Source organism: Orbicella faveolata, unplaced genomic scaffold, assembly GCF_042242905.1.
Source record: "Orbicella faveolata isolate gen_17 unplaced genomic scaffold, um_ofav_v1 contig_37, whole genome shotgun sequence".
Taxonomy (NCBI): domain Eukaryota; kingdom Metazoa; phylum Cnidaria; class Anthozoa; order Scleractinia; family Merulinidae; genus Orbicella; species Orbicella faveolata.
This window is the reverse complement of record NW_028301566.1, coordinates 2,973,347-2,995,014: the sequence shown is the minus strand read 5'-3', so window position 1 is coordinate 2,995,014 and position 21,668 is coordinate 2,973,347. Positions and strand designations below refer to the sequence as shown.

At 38.9% G+C, this 21,668-nt stretch overlaps 2 protein-coding genes across 3 annotated transcripts in view; one reads left to right on the top strand and one right to left on the bottom strand.

The window, feature by feature from the left end:
* Nucleotides 1–35: 35 nt before the first annotated feature.
* On the bottom strand, nucleotides 36–9,146 carry LOC110053204 (uncharacterized). Of its 2 annotated transcripts, XM_020759410.2 has the most exons (6): nucleotides 9,081–9,146; nucleotides 6,367–6,482; nucleotides 5,858–5,950; nucleotides 5,271–5,399; nucleotides 3,027–3,085; nucleotides 36–550 (listed from the first exon to the last, which is right to left on the bottom strand). In XM_020759410.2, exons 2-6 carry the CDS (start codon nucleotides 6,458–6,460, stop codon nucleotides 470–472), a joined length of 456 nt encoding a protein of 151 aa, XP_020615069.2. In that variant the 5' UTR covers nucleotides 6,461–6,482; nucleotides 9,081–9,146; the 3' UTR covers nucleotides 36–469. The 2 variants fall into 2 exon arrangements, with proteins under 2 accessions (XP_020615069.2, XP_089131842.1); XM_089275716.1 differs by lacking the exon at nucleotides 9,081–9,146 and having other exon boundaries at nucleotides 6,367–6,702.
* Nucleotides 9,147–10,428: 1,282 nt separating this feature from the next.
* Nucleotides 10,429–21,668, top strand: part of LOC110053235 (uncharacterized) — a 47,430-nt gene continuing 36,190 nt past the window's right edge. The window contains exons 1-2 of the mRNA XM_089275671.1: nucleotides 10,429–10,540; nucleotides 11,524–11,702. Of these exons, the coding sequence (XP_089131797.1) occupies nucleotides 11,524–11,702 (179 nt within the window). The 5' untranslated portion in view covers nucleotides 10,429–10,540. The remainder of the gene's footprint in view (nucleotides 10,541–11,523; nucleotides 11,703–21,668) is intronic.

Below are 21,668 nucleotides of genomic sequence, written 5' to 3'. Positions count from 1 at the left end.
GAAAGCTAGTGGGCTTATTAGCAGAAACAAGACGCTTATGATTGCCTGTAACGTAACAGGTCTAAACACATTTTATTCTGAATTGTTAAAAATCTGGACCTTCTACGTATAGAATAAGCAAGCATATAAGCAAAAACATGTGTTACATAGCCACTGCAACAGTAACATGTCCCCCTCTCCTCCGCCTCGCGATTTGTCAGCCCTACCGTTTTTTCTAAGGCAGCTGAGACGAAAACTTCAGAAAACTGTGGATCTCTACTACGGGTAACGTATAATTTTGAAAACATGAAAATGCTGCAACGAAACAATACTACGCTTCTTAATTGAGAGAATTCATTACTACGCTTCTTAATTGTTCAGTAAACTTTAAGAAAAATCTTAAAACAAAGATGCTTAACGAGTTTTTGAAACAAGAATAGTGCTTTTTAATTCATTGTATTTACAATGAATTGTAAATAAGGTTGTTTGTTTACAAAACTACTTCTCCCTCCAGACAGGTCCACATAACTTGATCTTGATTGTAGAGTTCACCTCTGAAATAGACGGTTCCCTGATAGGTTTGTAAAAAATAAAATGACCAAAAACAGGTTAGAAGCTGTATCAGTAGCCGAGAGATACGGCACTTAATATTACTCGTCGTGCGTCATTAGCAAAACTCTGCGTGGTTTAAAATTATAAAATTTATATTTAGAGAGAAAGCAACCTCAACCCTCGGAGCAAGGCGAGAACCAACAACAAATTGACCCAACATATGGCACCGGGCCGGAATCGAACATGATCCACGTTTGTGGGAGGCGAGCGCTCTCTCATGATTGTTTTTGTGTACCAGTACCAAGCCAGCGAAATATCTGGTCCCAAAATTTTCTTTTAAGGTATCAGGATACCCCAAATGTCCACCATTCGTTGGCGCCGCTTTACGGTCGGACGTTTCATGCAAACCCAAGTAAAGTGCATTGTCTAAAAGCTTAAGAATTGTAGATTACGAAAGTATATTTAATTAGTCAGATAAAAAAAAGTTAAGGTGTTCCGAAAATCGCGCCCTATTTCCCAAAGTACAGAGGTTCACTAATCAAGTTCGTTTCCGATCGGATTTGACCGGGAGAACGCGATCAACTTCTTGACACCTTTCTCTTAAAAACGGGAAATTTTAATTACTTGTCTGGTTTGTTTTTGACGGGCAGTTAAACTTTGACTTTTGATAAAACATGCATTCTCCTCACGAAAATAATCATAACTTTTGAAAGAAGCAAACTTCCCCAACAGGTTTTTTTTGCCTGATTATCGGGCAACATTCTCTCCAAATTTCAGCGAAAAACGTTGAAAACTCGCCGGAAACGAACTCCAAATGTGTGCCTCACTCACTGAAATTTTCTGTTTCTTTCTTTTGATTTTTATAACGCCTCAGCTTAGGCGTAGACAACGAAAGAGCCCACTCGTAAACAACATGAAGGAAACTCACGAGATACTGATTCAGTTGATACTGTTTATACTGCTTCGAACGGTGAAAGCGCCAAGGAAGTAAGACAAGTAATGCTTAGAAAATTTCAAGCGTCTTCCTCGTCCAGTGCAAGCAACTTCTCCTGCTCGAAGCAGGAACCTTTGTCGCTAGAAGCTAACGCACCAGCCCAATTCTGATCGAATGTTTTTGAAACCTTTTTCCCCGAATTTTTCTTCTGTGGTGCTTTCTTCGTACTTGCAAATGGACATGAGCTTTTGCGTTTCTTCGACGGCATATTTAAACTTAAATCAACAATCTACAAACGGAGAACACCGAGATAAGCTCGTCGAATATAACAAACATGAACGATTGGTAATCTTTCATACCTGGCAATCTGTCACGCAACCTTTAATGCAAATTTAGTTCTTGTGAAAACCCGTTGACAGCTATCAATTGGAGATAATTATGCAAAGAAACGTTTTTCGTTTGTAACTTTGCATGGTATCAATCTTTTTTCATAGACTTCTTTTAAATGAACGATCGCAATAAGATCTATCTAAAACAGCGAGAAACCTTTTTATTGAAAAGTGGTCAATTTTGAGGTATACTGATACTTTAAGACGAATATTGACAAATCCTTTTCAAACGGGAACACTTAGTCCGCACCATGCGCAGACGTGCATGTAATTCTCAGTCGCGCTTTAGAAACTACATTAAAATCATAATGCACTAAAAACATAAACCGTGAAAAACAAAATGACGTTATTTTAAAATAAGCTTTGGATAAAACGCAAAACGATCTAAAAATAAATCAGTAAATAATAATAGCAATAATAATAATAATAATAATAATTATAATAACAACAACAACAAAAACAACAACAACGGCGGCGGCAGCGGCGGTGGTGGCGGTGGTGGCGGCGGTGGTCGTGGTGGTGGTGGTAGAAGTAGTCTGACGTCAACACGCTACCTCGAATGGCTGATATAGCCCTCGCAATAGATCGTTTTCATGTGACGTCATCATTTTCTAAAATCGAAAACTTAAGAGCCACCAAAGTTTTTATCCCCGTCAGGCATAAGAGTGGGTAAATTTATATCTGTTTACAATGTTGCGGCTCAGTAGCGTGCTTCGTTTGAAAATCAGCGTATTTTGAATTTCAGAGTTATGGCGGTGCGTGACACAAAGCTACAATCGCATTTGTCGAAAAAATGTTTACCTGTCTCATGATTTTTAGCTTTTTTAGAAGTTAGATGCACCAACATGGCGTTTCCACACTAGGCTCTAAATTTCTGCGAAACATTTCGACAAATATCTGTAGTCTGGGAAAACGCACAAGCCTAAAACTTGGAGAAGAGTCTTCTCTATCTATTTTCTATAAGATCACAATTTCTTAACCTTATCCACTGGATGAATTTCGATTTATTTTTTTAATGCCTGACAGAGAAAATGATCTACAGGCCAAAGCTAGCTGTCGCTGCATAATCTCGTGAGCGCATAACGTGTCTATGTATGATATTTATCGTATCAGAGTATAAAAGACGTAGCGACTGGCATTTTATTCTTTAAATATGACATTGATTACTGTACCTTTAAGCCAGGAGGACTAGCTCTAATACGGTCGTTGCTATATGTCAAGGTATAGGTTTCTAAGCAAAACAAAAACACAAAACAAACAAGCAACGTATGATTTCTTGGAAACTCGCTCTGTCGAGTTAATAGAAGGAAATAGTTAAGAAGACCGGTAAACATCAAAGAAGCAAACAAACAGGCTAAGATTTATGTTGGAAGGTCCTTGACCCTGCACATCTTTTATTTTATGCTCATAAACTATGCATGAATTACACAATCACAACGCTTCTATTCGTTAGTTGTATGAGCACACATAAGGAAGTGTCTAATCAGTGCGGGTCGCGGGTAAACAGAGCGGGTCGCAAATACTAAACTACCCAGTGATGTACAAAATAACTAGAAATCTAGCTCTTATTACCTTGGTTAAGAAGACTTTCTTTTCGGTTATAAATACAGTCACGCACCGTGTTTAATGTTAACGTTGAATGAAATTTAGAGATCTTTTTATGAACGCTTCTTTAAACACAAGCTAACCCATCGAAAAGGAACTGTTGTGGATTCGTGAGCGAGGTTGGTGTTTGCCCGATTAACTTTTTAAAAACAGAACAAATAAAGCTAACTTGGTACATTCCAAGTACGTTTTGAGTGAACAAGTTCGAGTTATGAGGCACTCTTCTATTGGTAAGCCATCCCCTATCGTGGATTCAGTTACTGACAATTTGTCAGCCACAATACTACATCATTGGGTAGTTTAACATTTTCAAAATACTTTAATGACTTTGATTTATCGCCACTCACTTTATTCTGATGAATAGTTCAACTGATGGGACAGCCTGGGAACACTTAACCTTTGCAGCAGTGGTTTCTGGTTTGTGAGAGAGCGTAAAGGGCTTTGGAAAGAAAACACGTCTACGTACGCTGGGGTGCGCTTAATTTTAACCGTTTTTAAACCAGAGGGCGAGTGACAAGCATAAACTGTCCTATTGGTACTCAAACGGGGCTACTGATAACCATTCACGCACGAAAATTTTGTTATAGTTTTCATTACACGGGAAATATCGAGAAAATCCGGTTGACGGATACGGCTTGCTTTCAAATTTTCAAATACGGGTTGAACCAGCAAAGCGGTGTCTTACTCGGCTTAACATTAATTTCTAGTTCCTCAATATTATAAAAGCGAAGGAATTGAAGGCCGTGCAAAAGTTAATATTAACTACCATTTGCTCGGACATAAAATACTAAAACACATAGAGCGAATTTTACTACGACAATGCACTTAACTCACGACATCTTACTGCATGAGACACTGTCTTAGTTAAGCCGCGACCCGCGCTGATTAGACACTCCCCGCACATAAAAACCTTTTGTATTTTCCCAGCTTTTGTGCGGGGTCAACCCCCAAAATAGTCAACAAAACATACAACAAAGATCTTTGCCAGGTTTCTTAATCATTTCCTTCATTAACTATGGTCGAGTTAAATCCTACAATTAAAATACCTAAGAGTGAACACTTGTAAATGCGATCACCGCTGAGTGGACTGGAACGCCCGCTCTATGATTTGTTAAAACTGGCAGAATACTCGGGTCGTTGTCAAGTGGCTGTAGCGGAAGCGTACATATGAAGAGTATAAGGCCATTAATGGGAAGAGAATGCGCTATAAAGTACGAGAATAGGATCATCTTTGCAGGTGTCAGATTCAGTTTTTCTCCTGAGAGGGAACAAGTTCGTCAATGGAGCATCTTTACTTGCTACCATGCTACCAAGAAAAACATGATCATCATCTTATGTTGCTAACCAACATAGTTTTCGTCCACCACTTTTTATTGACATTCGAGTTTCTACAAATACTTAGAATGTCGAATGGCACTGCGAACATCTCTGTCAATATTAATTTTTACAATTAACTGCAGAATTTCTCGGGCGCTCATTGGCTAATTTTCAAGGTCAAAAGGCGGACAGACAGTACACATCAATTTGTAATTTATGTTGACACAAGGAGAGAGAGCGGACAATTTGACACCTTTTTATGGTAAAAGGCAAATTGGCGTCAGTTTTTCATGCGTCTGTTCCGTTACTGGCAACAAATTTTGTCATAACATTGTCAAAGTAGTCTGCGCATCTACAGCTACTTTGACAATATTATGAAGAAATTCATGATCAATAACAGGACAGACGCATGAGAAACTGACGTAAATTTGTTAAATAGCGCTTCGTCTCCCCCATTTCCACTCCCCACAACGAAAGATTACGACAATACTTACCTCCTGCTGCTAAATTACAAATTTGAGGCCATTTATTGCATTGAATGTTCGGTGCTCCTCTGGATATGACGTGTCCGTCGTTTTTTGAGATCAATTCGAACTGCAGTGTCGATGAAAAGATGTCTACAACTATTACCCAAGAAAAATGCCAAACGTTTAGCAATGATATAAAACTTTTATATGACGTGCTTATTCCTACTAACTTGGCAAATATAGTAATGTTTCTGTGCAGTCTTTACGCGCAGCCTCTAAGGTTCACTATCACCTGTATTTTACAGTTCCCTACCTAATGATGAGACTTGAACTTTTTTCCTCACACTGATAGACTCCTCGCACAAACTCCTCTCAACTCCTCTATATTGAGGACAATTTTGGCAAGAGATAAAGGATTACAGGACCGTGGATATATTGTCATCTAACGTCTCCGTTGGAGACGTTAGATGTATATGAAATATTTTTTGGGAAAAAAAAGAGTATCGATCATATTGATAAATCAGTTGAAATTTAGGGTGATAAAGCGAGGATTCCCTCCGGAATAAGGCAGTTACATTGTTTGACATTTTAAAGAACCATGTCATCAGACCTACCAGGTGTGAAAGAGACCGTGATATTCACTGGTTTACCGGGCTTCAGCTCGGGCCATGGTGTAATTTTGCACTTGAGGGTTTTGTCTGGCGGTCCTGTAAAAGTATAAGAAAATCATCCTGTTAACCACACAGCCATTAACAACACACGGAGTGAGTTAGCGGGCATAGAGCAACTGCTAATAATTACTAAAAGATACAACGACTTTTTGCTTATGAAACAGATGACCAGCGTGGAAATTTGGCTTTTTGGATTTTGAGGTCAGTCACGAACACAGCCCTGTTGTATGTTACGACTCCGATCCGTGCATAAAGTACATTTTAATCGAGTCGCCATATGGCTACACTAAACCTAGAAGAATGAGTGATGCCCAAGTTTTGCGTAAGATGTCAATGGATTTACACAGAAAGTGTCAAATTTAGTATTACAACTTTTTTTTTGCTTATTTTGACAGTGCTCGTCTGATTCCAAGAGATTATGATAACTGACCATGCATATAACTGACTCTTACCGCAATATCTTAGATATTTGACTTCATATCCAACGGACAGTAGAACACAGACTGAGAGATAAATGAAAATCAGGCGCTGACTGTTCGATGGCATGCTTCAAAGAAGATCAGGATGCCTAACAACAAAACACAGTCGTGATCAGCACAAAGGGACATGTACTTCAAAATCTTTGAACATTACTCGAAAGTGGGGCCTTTCCTTACTTTGACAAACACGAAAACACAATTTGACGTAATCTATTGTCTATAAAAGGATTAAGCCAGCCATACTATATGAGGATTATAAGGATTAAGTTCTTCCTACTGGCACCCTATTTGCATGCATGTAGATATTTATATATTTGATGCATATATATTTGATGCAATAAAGTTATTATTTAACAAATAAAGAAGCCTCGACTGTGCTCTGTTCTGTCGTAAAGCACGCAGGAAGAGGTAGAGCACGAAAGAAGTGTAGGAGAAAACACGAGACGTAGTCGAGTGTTTTTCCCTACTTCTTAAGTGCTCTACCGCTTCCTTAGTGCTTTACAACAGAACATAGCACAATCGAGGCTTCTTTACATGTTTTATGATAAAGAATCCGATAATTTCCCCACGCATTCGGCTGAATTCTCAAACCAAACTTTATTTTCCAAACGAGCAAAAGTGGCGTCAGTCGTGCACTGTTCTTTGATAAAGCACGCTAAAATAAGCCAATCACAATCCTTTTTAGAATTGTTCAAATAATTTGATTGGCTAACGAAGCGACAGCTGTCAATTACAAACTGGACTTCATCTAAGCTTTCAGTTTCGAGTAGTTTGAGCGACTTTCGAGAGAAGAACGATACCTTCAAAGTTCGCTTTTAAGTTAATTTTTAAATACGCATCTAAAGGCAGGTAAAGGTTTATAGTCCAGAGGAATCCGGCCGTATTGTGTCCCATGAAAACGTGCACTTTTGCAGTGGAAATTACGAAACGCGGAGCTCAAAGCTTGCGGATGAAAATGCGAAATGCCGAGTTGAATTTGAAAGGAGCTTCGGTTATTTAGGGCTTGTAGCCGCATGCAGCAAGGTTGCCCGAACTAGCATAAAATTTAGAAAGACTAAACGGCTCCCATTGGTTCTACTCCAAGCACAGAAGAGAATATCAGAGCAAGCTTTGCACTGACCACTCGTTGGTTCACTTCGCTGAGATGAACGGAGAACGAGCGTTACTACACTGCATGTAAGTGTTGTTTGAGCATTTGAGCATTTTAAAAAAAATAAAGCTTCTCATGATAAAAAGAGACAGTTCAATTGTTGTTTTCTGTCGTTGTTTTACTTCTTAAGTATAATTTCTGCCTTCGTAACAAATATAATGTCTTTTATCGAAGCACTGTTTAGGTTGAGAATTTGTTTATCTCGCTACGTGTTTTGTTGACGGGAATCTAGCAAAACTTGTTAATTTAGTGCAGTTTTAACACTGCTGTTGCTAACAATGGTCTCTGTGAGTCATATTTCCTACAGACAAATAGCAGGTTTCTATTGCGTTTGTCTGAGTCACAGGGGATGTTTAATTTGGGTCAAATTTGTCAAAATTCCGAAGCAAAAATTTGAAAGCCAACTTATCGTCATCAACCCGTGCTCTGTTCTCTGATAAAGCACGCTGTTTCAGCCAATCAGAGCGCGCGTTATATGGAAACTTTATTATAAAAGGAAATAAAAAATTCAAGCAAACTCATCGGTTTTATGCGTAGCAAAGATTTTTGATCAATTCATGCATGAAAACCACCCCACTGTCCGGCGTTGCGCTGCTCGTCGTGGAACACAAAATTACAGAGAAAGCAAAATCCAACTACGAAATCGAATTCAAATCTCTAATAATGTCAAGTCAATCCTGTGAGCCGAAAAAGTTGACTATTTTAGGTGTTGAAAAAGCCGCTAGGACAACAAAAAGTTTATTGGATGATCGCCCGACCAACAGCTCATTTACATAATCTGATCATTGCTGTAACTCCCACTAACTACGCTACACACTAAGCTATTACTCATTAAAATGTCAATCATTCTACGATTTTGCGAGACTTTTCACAAGAACGGGTCATTTGCCTGCTCACACTTAAAGAGCTGGGTATACATGCAGGGGTAGGCTTTCTTCTTTTGTCATTTATCCGGGTGCACTTGCACGTGAATTTTAGTGCCAACGTTTTTGCGATAATCAATTGTGCTAATCAACTATGGATTTTGTCGTGAGATACAAATAGAAGTAGGAATCTCTATCAGGGGGTAGTTGTATGTTATCCGAAGTCACAAAACACAGTATTCCTCGATGAGTATCCGAAGTCAACGTTTTTGCAATGGTTGTTACCATTTGTTTTGAAGATTCTTTATATTTTTGATGATTCTTTATATTTCCTTTTTCCTATTTTCAGCGCGCGAAATTCCGCCAGCTACGCATGCTACTGAGGCTAGAAAGGCGAATATTGAGCAGCTAAAATTCAAGCAACCTTCCATCAATAACTTGATGGAACACCCTTTAATGAATATATTTAATTATGTTCGACACGACGATAGCGAGACGTTTAAACCAGGAATTACATATTTTAGAGGAATTTGCATTGCAACCAAAGTCGTTATTTTGTTGGCCTACAGTTTGGCTTTGATGTATGATTTGCATCGAATACCATCACGCCAAAACAAGATTACAATCTACAAATCGCAAACAAAACCTGATACGATAAAGGGAAGAGAACTTACCTTGTTTAACGGCGCAAGCGAAATGCAGCTTGTATGTGTCAGTCAAGTATTGGAATCCTTTCTAAAGCGTTTCTTCGCAGTATCGAAAGTAACACGGTATGACGTCATACAAAGAGTGCAACATGTCACATCCAATTGGAAAATCCGCAGTAAAAAGGGGTAATATTCGTTGTTTTCTTGCGCCGTTAGAAACTGCGAATATATTTGCTCTTGGGGCAAAATTTCTGGTTTATAAATTTCTTTCAAATTCATCTTTTAGGTTCGACCACTTAAGATTTACAAAGCTTGAGCAGTGAGCCACGATGCAGACTGGAAGTTTATGTTCTTGCTTTAGGCAAGTTTTCTTCCGCCACCACTGAGTTGCAAAACTGTCATTTTACAATTTACAACTTGATGATTTCAACAAATAGTCGATAATACACGCCAAGGAGAAGAAAATTCTACTTCTACTTCAGTCGGTGATTTGTTTTAATGTGTTATATCGGTTTTCAATTGAGTTTCGAAAGTAATTAGACAATTACTTTTGTTTTAGTTTCGGTTTTACTACGGTTTGAGACTAGCTGAGTAGTCTAACTGGTCACTAATTGGTTTGGTTTTGGTTTTACGACACTCAATTGAAAACCGCCCTATGGCTGGTTGTTTTGATTCTAACTGCGAGGAGGTTCTTCTAGCCACATGTAGCAGTGTCTCTAACAACGCCTAGGTTATGATTTCATAAAGAGAACGATGCTTACCTCACGTTGGGCAGGAAGAGGGGCCAAGATGAGGGAGCGGTTTTGAACGTTAACGTCTTTATGGACACGTCAAGAGGTATTTTGATAAATTTAAATAACTTAATGAACTTGAAACAGGAACTGTTTACGAAGTTTCGGACTTCCTGCCACATTTCAATGAGCACTTTCAGGGAGCTGAAACACAGAGGAAGACCGACGTGAACAGGAAGTAGCATTTTCCTCTTTTCGGCGTGTATTGTCGACTTTTCGTTGAGATCGTCAAGTTGTGAATGGTAAAATGACAGTTTTGTAACTCAGAAGTGGGGGAAGAAAACTTGCCCAAAGCAAGAAAATAGACTTCCGGTCTGTGTCGCGGCTCACTGCCCAAGCTTCGTAAACAATGCCGAGGTAATTTTGTGTGGTCGAAACTAAAGATGTATTTAAAGTTAATAAATCAGAAAATTCGCCGCAGAGCAAAAATTAATGAGTTTGTTTGATTCTTTCCTTTTATATCTGTGATATACGATTCAAAGATTCCTACGGCACAAGAAAGCGAGTAATATATATAGAGAAGAATCACCCCTTTTTACCAGTGAGTTTCCAGTCGGACGTGAGATGTTGCACTTTTTGTATGACGTCATGCCTTGATACTGTCGGTTTCAAGATACTGAGAAGCAACGCTTTAGAAAAGCTTCCTTTGCTTGACTGACACTTACACGCTGCATTTCGCTTTTGCCGTCAAACAAGGTAAGTTCTCTTCCTTTTATCGCATTGGGCTTTATTTGTAATTTGTAGATTGCAATCTTGTTTTTGCCTTTGAAGCCTTCGTAGCTGGCGGCACTTCGCGAGCGAGTGCTTCTGCAGATTTTAGAAAGGAAATATAGAGAATCTTCAAAACGAATGGTAAAAACCATCGCAGAAACGTTGACTTCGGATACTGACCAAGTAATACTGCGTTTTGTGACTACGAATAACAAACAACTAACCCGTGAAAGAGATTCTATCCTATTTGTAACTCACAACTAAATCCATAGTTGATTAGTTCAATTGATTATCGCAATAACTTTAGAAAATCCACGTAAAAGTAGTGCACCTTGATAAAAAGGCAAAGGAAGCTAAGCAAGCCCATATAAATGAGTAAAAACCTCAAAAGATCATGCGTGACACTGTACCTGCGCATATACCTTCACATATCTCACGTTTTACTAAGTTGCGTTGTTCGTTTTGTCTGTCTTCTCCGCTTGAACGAGCTTGTATGTTCTTAAGGTTAGTAGCATCATTAGATTGAAAGCCGTTGGAAACCCAAGACTCTCGTCAGCTCAGTCTTCTATTAGCACGTTGGCAGACTATGAAGTGTCCAATACTTGTTCACCACTCACTGAACATAAGGAAGACGTAATCTTGGACTATCACGTTTTCAATAGTTTAAGGAATTTAGTGATTCAACCATTCTGCCTGGCAGTGAAGGCTACATCATCTAATGACTGCGCTTATATGTCTTGTACAGCTTATACTCATTGTTAATTATATTCACTGTGGTATACTGGCTAGCTCGAAAGGTTCTGCCCCTTCCGCCACTACAGACTTCTTTCTTCTTAAATGAAATTTCGCATTTGTATTCTGCTTTTCAGCTAAAGTAGCTTTTTATTGTAATAGAACAGAGTGCATTAAATGAACTGGCTTGAACTTGGAAATAACTCAGACAATACATTCACGCTTTCTCTCAGCAGATGGGTAAACTGACACAGTTCGTTTTAGTGGGTTGGTTTGTGGCGTTTGGTTTGTGCTGTTTGAAAGATGTTCATCCGGGGAAATGTTCCTGCGTGTCTTTTGGCCACACCCGGATCATTGTAACGTGTACAGGAATTAAGCAAGTGCCACGTGATTTACCGTCCAATACAGCAATGCTGTAAGTGAATTAGAGACGAAATTACATTTATAAACCTTAAAACATACGGCACACTTTAATCTTTGATATTTTGCAGAACCCTCCTCAGACGAGTCAAATTACGACAAATTAGTTAAGCATCCCCAGTTGTATTTGTAGTCAATTGCATGGGGAATTTATTTATCCACTAAAGTTTTTTGCCTCCACAACGCTCCCAAATATTGCCTGTTTTCTTAATGTCATATAATCAAGTGAAGTAATCAAATTGCTCTGTGAGCAAACTCGTGAATTGAACAAATGTATTAAAATATTTTTTGGGTTATGTTTAATATTATCTGGTTTAGGGAATATTGTGGTTGATTTTCATGTTTGGAGTACGAGCAGTAGTTCAGTGTTCACTAATAAGGTACCAAAGAAACAAAGTAACATAACTAACATTTGGATAAGAAGGCATTACAATTGAAATGATCATGCTTTTACATTTGACAAGGGTGGACGTCGTCAGGTGTTCTAAACATTTTTCATTTTTGTTTCTCGTTCACCATAGTCCTGCTGTTAAGAGCCAAAAATAACCAGAATTGTTCATTTTGTGATAAAGGCATGAAACCTCCCAGGATGACTAACCTCTATAAGGTAAACATTTTCTGATATGGAGCCATCCCAAATTTACACCCAGAACCACGCTACGCGCATGTCAAAAAATGACATATTAGGCCCGTACATGGGAACGAGGCTGAGTTAAAATGCTCATTTCTAAGCCCTCTCCGGAGTACTATGCTAGATTTCTTGCTTTTTAATATAACAGCAACTTATAAAGTATCTGGCAGTCGAAAAATTTGTCACGTGATTAGTCACGTGACCATCATTTTCAATAAACAATAAAATAATACCAAATATTGCATTAACACGATTAATAATTTTTTCTCCTGTTCTTTCTCTTTTTTTTTACTCGCAGATAAAAAGAAGTAATTATTTTAAACATTACAATATATAGTAATAGGATATTGAAACTTAGAAACTTGTGTTTCGGCATGCACAATGTCACATTGGGGCTTTGCATCAAATCGAGGCCGAGACATAGGATGGATCTATGTTGGCTATTGAGGTGATTTGCTTAAGTCTGGCTTAACGGGATATAACTAATTTCGGTGCGGAATTCAATGGAAAACTCTTGATTGGTTTAAATCGTATTTGACCAATCGAACGCAATGGTGCTCCGTTAAAGGCTGTCTCTCTGACTTCACCACTCTTAAATGTGGTGTGCCACAGGGAACGATCCTTGGTCCTCCTTTATTTAATTTATATTAACGATTTGCCTAACTGTCTATCATTTAACATACCTAGAATGTATGCTTATGACACCCACATTACTTATGCTGGTTCTGATTTGCATCCGACTCAGTCTAGTCTATCTCACGACCTTGAAAAACTAAGCAAATGGCTTGTGTCTAACAGACTTACCTTGAACGCTACAAAAACGGAATTTATATTGATCGGCTCCGAGCAAAGATCAAGTACTCTATCTGATACACTCGAACTCTCCATTAATAATGTTCCGGTTGAACAAGTTTCCCCTGCGAAATCACTTGGAGTAAATGTCAATGAAAATCTAACGTGGCATTCCCACATCAACTGTGTAAAAAGATCGCGTCTGCAATTGGAGCCATAAATTGAGTTAAGCTAATTCCCTTGAAATTGTTCTACTATCAAACTTTTTTGGTAACTTGGCAAAATTAACATTCATGATATGAACATTTTAAAAAGGCAGTTAAAATTTGTGGTCACCGTGCTTGTCAACGCGTCAGCAGGCTCTTAAAGTGGGGTGTTTTTAGTGGTTGCGCGTTAAAAATTTGAATCACCTTCATACAGAATTGAATTAGGTAGCTGCCGGTTTCGCCCCATGGCGAGTTTGCCCCCACCGAGTTCGCCCCTACATCGACTCAACTTGATCGAGTTCGCCCCCAACCAGATCGAGTCGCATATAGAGATAATTCCTCGTTCTTTTATCCACTGCCTTATTAGATTACTGGTGGCGAGGAAACTTCGCTTGGTGGCAAGATGACTTCGCTTGGTGCGAGGTGACTTCGCTTGGTGGCGACCGGAAGTTCGTTGGTGGCGAGACTCTCTGATGGTGAGATAACATAAACATACATAGACTGAAATGGTTCTTCGGAAACGTTTAATAACTCGATGACAACTACGTCAACACGAACACAACATTTTGGGGCGAACTCGAAATAGAAATTTTATAGTGGGGGCGAATTCGCCAAGGGGCGAAACCGGTATCATTCCAGAATCAAGTCTTGGTTGCTTGAAAGACACAAAATTTTATATTGAAAGTAAAGCTTCTTTTATCCACATAAGCAGCATTTCTTCATTTAAGCCGTTTTTAATTGCCTGGTTGTTGGAATATTGCACTTTTTCGGACGGTTCCGTGGTTAGCTTGAAGTCCTCGCCTTGGCCAAAATACACCCAGTAGAGAACTATTTTCCAAAAAAAAAGTCGTGTTCTACTATCAAACTTTTTTCTTCTTCAAATATGCTCTTTTTTAGACTGTTCTTAGCAAATATCCGAAAAAAAATCGGGGGTCACTGTGCGCGTTTAAGAGAAAAGGAGCATTTATTTCGCTATCGAGCTTAGTTTGAGGGAAATCTCTTACGTTTAGCACGCACTCGGGCTCATGACTTAGGGATACGCAATGCAATACTAAGGAATCACCCTAAGTCATTTGTGCCTCAATCTACCCTACTCTGTATATGCAACTCACTACCTCAACCTCACTTTGATTACTGCAGCCTAGTCTGGGTGTAATTGTGGCAAAACATTATCTAACAGGCGACAAAAACTACGAAAACGTGCTGCACGAGTAATAACTTCATCGGGCTTTGACGCTGATGTCGATTCCTTGTTTCACAAACTCAGCTAGGAAGACTTGCAATTTCAATGTCAAATTCAGAAAGCTCTAATGGTTTTCAAGTCTTGAAACGGTCTGGTTCCCGAATATCTCACTTCTAAATTTGTAACACGAAATGAATCAAATTATGTTCTGAGGGACTCGGTTAACAAACTTGTTGTTCCCTCTCCGAGAACTAACGACATGAATAATAGTTTTAGTTACAGCGGCACAACCCTTTGGAACAGCTTACCCAGTAATCATGGAAATCAGGTTTATAAGTAGAATGTTGTTGTTTAACAAATAAAGAAGCCCCGACTGTGCTCTGTTCTGTTGTAAAGCACGCAGGAAGCGGTAGAGCACGAAAGAAGTGTAGGGGAAAACACGAGACGTAGTCGAGTGTTTTTCCCTACTTCTTGAGTGTTCTACCGCTTCCTAAGTGCTTTACAACAGAACAGAGCACAGTCGAGGCTTCTTTATTTGTTTTATGATAAAGAATCAGACAATTTCCCCGCGCATTCGGCTGAATTTTCAAACCAAACTTTATTTTCCAAACGAGGAAAAGTGGCGTCAGCCGTGCACTGTTCTCTGATAAAGCACGCTAAAATAAGCCAATCACAATCCTTGTTAGAATTGTTCAAATAATTTGATTGGCTAACGAAGCGACAGCTGTCAATCACAAACTGGACTTCAGCTAAGCTTTCAGTTTCGAGAAGTTTGAGCGGCTTTCGAGAGCAGAACGATGCCTTCAAAGTTCGCTTTTAAGTTAATTTTTAAATACGGATCGCAAGGCAGGTAAAGGTTTATAGTCAAGAGGAATCCGGCCGTATTGTGGCCCATGAAAACGAGCACTTTTCCAGTGGAAATAACGAAACGCGGAGCTCAAAGCTTGTGGATAAAAATGCGAAATGCCGGGTTGAATTTGAAAGGAGCTACAGTTATTTACGGCTTGTAGCCGCATGCAGCAAGATTGCCCGAACTAGCGTAAAAGTTAGAAAGATTTAACGGCTCCCACTGGTTCTACTTCGAGCACAGAAGAGAATATCAGAGCAAGTTTTGCACTGACCACTCGTCGGTTTACTTCGCTGAGATGACCGGAGAACGAGCGTTACTACACTGCATGTAAGTGTTTTTTGAGCAAATGAGCATTTTTAATTGTAAATTTACAAAAATAAAGCTTCTCATCATAAACAGAGACAGTTCAATTGCTTTCTGTCGTTGTTTTACTTCTTAGTATAATTTCTGCCTTCGTAACAAAATTAATGTCTTTATTGAAGCACTGTTTAGGTTGAGAATTTGTGTATTTCGCTACAGCTGTACATGTTTTGTCGGCGGGAATCTAGCAAAACTTGTTATTTTAGTACAGTTTTAACACTACTGTTGCTAACAATGGTCTCTGTGAGCCATATTTACTGCAGAAAAATAGCTCGCTTCCAGTGCGTTTGTCTGAGTCACAGGGGATGTTTAATTTGGGTCAGATTTGTCAAAATTCCGAAGCAAAAATTTGGAAGCCAACTTACCGTCATCAACCCGTGCTCTGTTCTCTGATAAAGCACGCTGTTTCAGCCAATCAGAGCGCGCGTTATATGGGAACTTTATTATAAAAGTTAATATGATATTAGGATTAGAATTTTAGGTTTAGGATCTCTAACATGCTATTGGAATTTATTGTACCTGATGAATTTTTACCGTATATAAATAATGATTAAAGATTAAAGATTAAAGATAACATTTCTTACAGACATAAAATATACCATCCAGTAGGTCGTATTACAAGTTTCTTTGTTTTCTCATTTACGTTTAGAACGTACTTTAAAAGCAACCTAAACAAATTCATAGGCTGCATTATCTAAATTGACATGATTGATGTATTTTACATTTTAATGCTATTTACATTTTTTCTGCATTTCCTTTGAAAAATACTGCAGCAGAGTGGTTGGAAACTCTTGTTCTCTTACAAAATTAACATATGCTTTAAGGCTAATCTTGACTGTACCGGTTTTTGCAGTTGTGGTGGAAATTACAACTAAAAGAACCTTTATTCGGCCAGCGTTTTTAAAAGCAGACTTAGGAACGGTATAGCCAATCAAAGCTGTTTTTTCAAAACGTTTCCTTCAGACCAAAAAGTTCAGCTAGTGTTGTGACATACCTGATCTATTCCGGCATATTTGAAAGTTTCAAACGCGAAATATAAAAGGTGTCTCAATCACAGTAAGCAAGTAACTCAAGAAAATTATGTCAATCAAACCTATATGAATTGACTCTGAATCTCAGCCTCGATTTGACGCATAGTTCTGATATTACGTTTTTGGCACATCCAAAACATACATTCAAGGTTTGAATTTCCTAGTCTAGATAATAGAATCTACATTGCAAATAATAAAATTGGTATGTAAAAAATATTCATCATCATTTTAATTCTTGATAAAACCTACATTTTACAGTTGGACTGGCCCGCGGATAGCTATGCTAGTCTAGGAGGGCCAGTCTATCAATAGTTACAAATGATTTATTATTATTATTACTTTTATTACTGTTATTATTACTATGATAAATAGAAAAAAATAGAAAGTTAGAAAAAAAAGTGAATAAAAGAAAAAGAAAAAGTGGGAAAAGAATGTGATTTAGTAGATAATATTTATTTTTTGTTTCAACCTCGTTCCCAGGGTCTTTTCCCTGGCTTGGAGGTGGGGCGGGAAAAAGACCCCGGGAAAAAGACCCCGGGAACGAGGTTGTTTGTTTGATTGTTGGTTGGTTGCTGTTGTTTTTTTTTTTTTTTTTTTTACTACTGCTACTGGCATTTTAATTTAGAAATGATCCTGCGAACCGTTTTTAATTCTAAGTTTGAATAATTTCTTTGGTAGTTCTAAAAATGGTAATGATTTCATCAGTGCGTATTGCTTTGCTGGTAATTGAACATGATGGTCACGTGACTATCACGTGACATAATTTAAGACTCAAGGCAATGGTTAATTTGTTGTTGTATTAAAAAATCAAGACACTAGTCATAGTAGTACCGAAGGCAAGAAAAAAATTATTTTGCATCAGCCTCGTTTCCATGCAAGGGCCTTGTATGCCATATTTTTGCACATTCCATGGTTCTGGAAGAAAATTTGGCATGGCTCCATATCAGGAAATATTTGTCTTATAGAGGCTAGTAACCCTGCCAAGTTTGATGCTTTTATCAAAAAACGAACAATTTTGTCCGTTAACACCAAGAAATGGTTGGCAGTAAATGTGGGTGAAAAGTGAACATTGGAAATATTGAAAAATCAAGGCAATACTGTCTTAATGAAAGCATTGATCATTCTCTCTTTAATTTATCAAATGAGATAACCAGAAACGAGTTTTAAGCTTTGTTGCAAAACGGCATTTTCAGGTTCTGTTCGTAAGGATGTGCAAGAACACGTTCATGACATTTTCGATGGAAGTTTCCGATGATATGTAAAGATTCCGTGAAATGCAAAGTTTAGGCCATATCTTCATTTCAAGTTGTAACAAGACGACGAAGAAACGAGGGTTATTTTCCTTTGTCGAGGGAAACAGACAGACTTCCAGCTCATGTAACCAATGTAGGTATGCCGATGGTGGAGAATATATCCACAGCGAAGAATATCTAGTTCCATTGCAGCCTTTAGTCTCACTGGCTTTAAAAACAATGAAAATGATTGGAAGAAAACTAGTCTGCGAGAGCATCCGGTTTTTTGGGCTCTTGGTTTTTTTGCGCATGAAACAAGAACAGGAAAAAACAGGTGCCCTCGCATGCAAAAGAAAAACACAAACGACTTGATTGAGACACGTGTTTATGAGCTAGGCACAATTCAACTGGAAGTCCGATAATTTCCGGCAGGTCTTTTTTGTACGGTGCAGGGTGCAGGTTGCGGGTTGAAATTTAATTATAACTGGAAAACCGCGGGCACTGAAAATAATTAATAGCCTATATACTCGTCAGGGGTTCTTACATAAAGTAGTTCGCCTCTTTCACAAAGTGAAAACACGCTGTTATTAATATTGACGCCTTCTTTGGCAAGTTTCTAACTTGTTACGCCGTCTACAGAAACCAGAGACTTCGTACGCTTCCCAACATGTTTGTGATCGCACTTGGTTTGAGCGATGTTCTCATGTCCATCGAAAACACGATCGATCCGCTATAAGTAGTTATCGATCGACACGCCGAGACCAGTGAAATCTCTTCAAAGCACTAGCCATCTGGATGGCCGCTCCACATATGTTTCCATCGATTCCAGATTTGGCTCGGGTCTTCCCTCAACAAATGAAGATTGCCATCACAAATGAAGCAAATAAATAAAGAAATTAAATAACATAAGATTTTAACCGACGGAATATACTAGCACAAGCTCAGTGTGCTTTCATTTTGGTACTCAGAGGGAAGACACCAAATTCAGCAGACATTTCAGATGACATTTCAGATGTTTCTTCAAAAACAAGAAGATCTGTTAGATCTTATAACCGCGCTTTTAAAATTTAACTGTTTGCTTAGCACTACCGTCGGAACGCAGTGCACATTCCAAAGCAGCCGTTGATGATTCTTTTCGTACTGTAGACATCACATCACCTGATCAACACAAACTGCATTATTGCATCATCAGTGGTAGTCGTTGGCAAACCTCCGATGACGTAATGGTCTCAATCTAGAACTTTCTTCGGGATATGTATGGGCATGAACGATATGAACGACTCGATAATGACACTATTAACGACAGCTTTCTTTCTTAAAAGTCATGATTAAATTTAATTGGTGTTTTCCACGAGTAAAGGGCCAGCAAAGTAGTTACACAAGTCATATAATTTAACAATAAAATTCTATCCCGACCGATGTATCGATTTTGGTCACTCCAGTGGCCACAGATTGAAAATGTGACAGAAAATTGGCGTTACTTTCGATTCTCACCAAATTTGGACAGTGGGATGACCTCATCATTAGCCAATTACAGCTCTTTTCGTCATATCCCCCCCTCGGGAGAATTTTTAGAATTTGGTATGCAAGCCACCGTAATGGCGGTCGCCGTCGGCGAAATGTTTATTTGCTCAAAATTGGGGCAATATCTTTCGGAGATGGAAATTAGGACATTTGTAAGGACACAGAAAGTAATTTGGGACCAGTTGCTGGCTTCTAAGGGCGGGGTCGCACTACTGTGAAAATCCTAATTTGGACGGACCAAAAATTTCAAAATTTGAAACCGCAAACGGAAAAGCCAAAATTGTAATAAATTTGTTTGGGTCGCATATGTGAAGTTCATTTGTGATAAAGTAATCTGATAACTCGATCAGATTTCATATTTCCCCCGAACCGTCCATAAACATGGACCAAAATCAGATTATCGGCGTTTTCTTCACTATTGCAGTTTTTCTTCTTCAGACTATTAGCATCCAGCAGCAGCAAGCGTTTACTTTTTTTATACTGTATCAGAGACGGGTGTTTGAATACAGGACACTCTTGAATGTTGCCTATTTAAGGAGAAGAAGAAGACCCTTGTGTAGAATGCGTGTTGCACCCTACGCATGGAATCTTCCGCGAACGCAGATTAATGGTTCGACATCCACTACAACGACCCCTTAATTCCACAGGAATACTTTCGGCAACAGTTACGACTAAACAAGGCCACTTTTGTAGTGATTCGTAATATCCTGGGTCCGAGATTACAAAGGCAAAATTCGAAATTCAGAGATTGTTTACCGCCCGAGAAAGTTCTTGCTTTGGGACTGTATCGCTTCGCTCACGGAAATTCGTATTTGACCACTGCACCAGTGTTTAATGTGGGAAAATCGACTGTAATTGAGGCAGTGCAAGATGTCGTAAATGGTCTCTACGAAGTGCGCAACGAACACATCAAATGTCCGGAGACAATTGCTGAAGTAAATGCAGCTATGCAGACATGTACAAATCTCACAAATCTGCCCAATGTTGTGGGTGCTATAGATGGGTCACATGTGCGAATAAAGGCGCCAGTGAACAGTGCTGTGGATTACTCTAGTAGATATCAACAGCATGATTTCATTATCCAGGCTGTTGTTGATAGCTAAAAGATATTTCTTGATTTTGCTTGTGGATTTCCCGGAAGCATGCACGACGCTCGTGTTTTACGGCGCAGTACGTTGTTTAGGAGAGCGGAACACGGGGATATTCTTACAGCACCAGCAACGCTTATCAATGGCCGTGAAATACGTCCTTATCTACTAGGAGATAGTGCCTACCCTCTCTGCCCTTGGTTAATGAAGCCTTACCCTGAAGGCACAAGGGATCCTGACGAAATGAACTTTAACAGGCAGCTTTCTTCTGCCAGAGTTAGAGTAGAATGTACCTTTGGTGTTCTTAAAAGTTGGTGGAGAATTCTTCAAAAGCGCTTCGACAGTAGCATCGACTTTGCAGTAAGAAATGCAATTGCCTGCGCTGTGCTACACAACATTTGTATCAGAAATCGTGATGAATGGGAAGAAGACGATGGAGATGATGATCAACATCCCTATAATCCTGCGTCCAATGTTATGCGTGACGCGGATGACATGAGGGAATTTCTCAAAGACTATATTGCCTAAAATGACTACTCTATGCTTATCCTGGCTGTCGGACATTGCATTTATTTCAAGACTTAGAACTCACAATAGCTTTCTAGACATGCAATATATGTATTGAGTTCAAATTGATCATGTTCATCGCACAGTTAAGCAAAGATATATAACTTCTTGTTATTGAAATCCCAGACGTGGGGTTTTAACTGTAACAATATTTTCAAAAGTGTAACACGTAGAAACGCTCTTACAACATTAGCATACAATGGTCTCTTCCATTTAGATTGTCATTATTTTTGAAGAAAATTAGTGAGAGCTCCGACAAGAGCATTCATGGTAGCTAGTTACTGCTCATGATTCCTGTTAAAATTATCAACAGAGGTGCTCATTTCACCTCGTTGTGCTTCCAGCCCTGAGAGAGCATTTTTAAAGAACTTCCGTTCCTCGTCCTACTTGTCGTCTTCCCTTGCCCTTTTCTTCGTTTTCTTCCTTGCAGTTCTTTGTTCGGTGTTGTCTGTGTAGACAAGATCTTCAGCGGAGGCCGCATCATCTCCAGCCTGATT

What these genes read in the sequence shown, in the direction of transcription:
- LOC110053204 (XM_020759410.2), bottom strand. Translation starts at nt 6,460, where the DNA reads ATGCCATCGAACAGTCAGCGCCTGATTTTCATTTATCTCTCAGTCTGT. An exon ending in CAAATATCTAAGATATTGCG is followed by an intron (nt 5,951 to 6,366) that starts GTAAGAGTCAGT and finishes ATACTTTTACAG; the next exon opens with GACCGCCAGACAAAACCCTC. An exon ending in CTAGTCCTCCTGGCTTAAAG is followed by an intron (nt 551 to 3,026) that starts GTACAGTAATCA and finishes CAAACCTATCAG; the next exon opens with GGAACCGTCTATTTCAGAGG.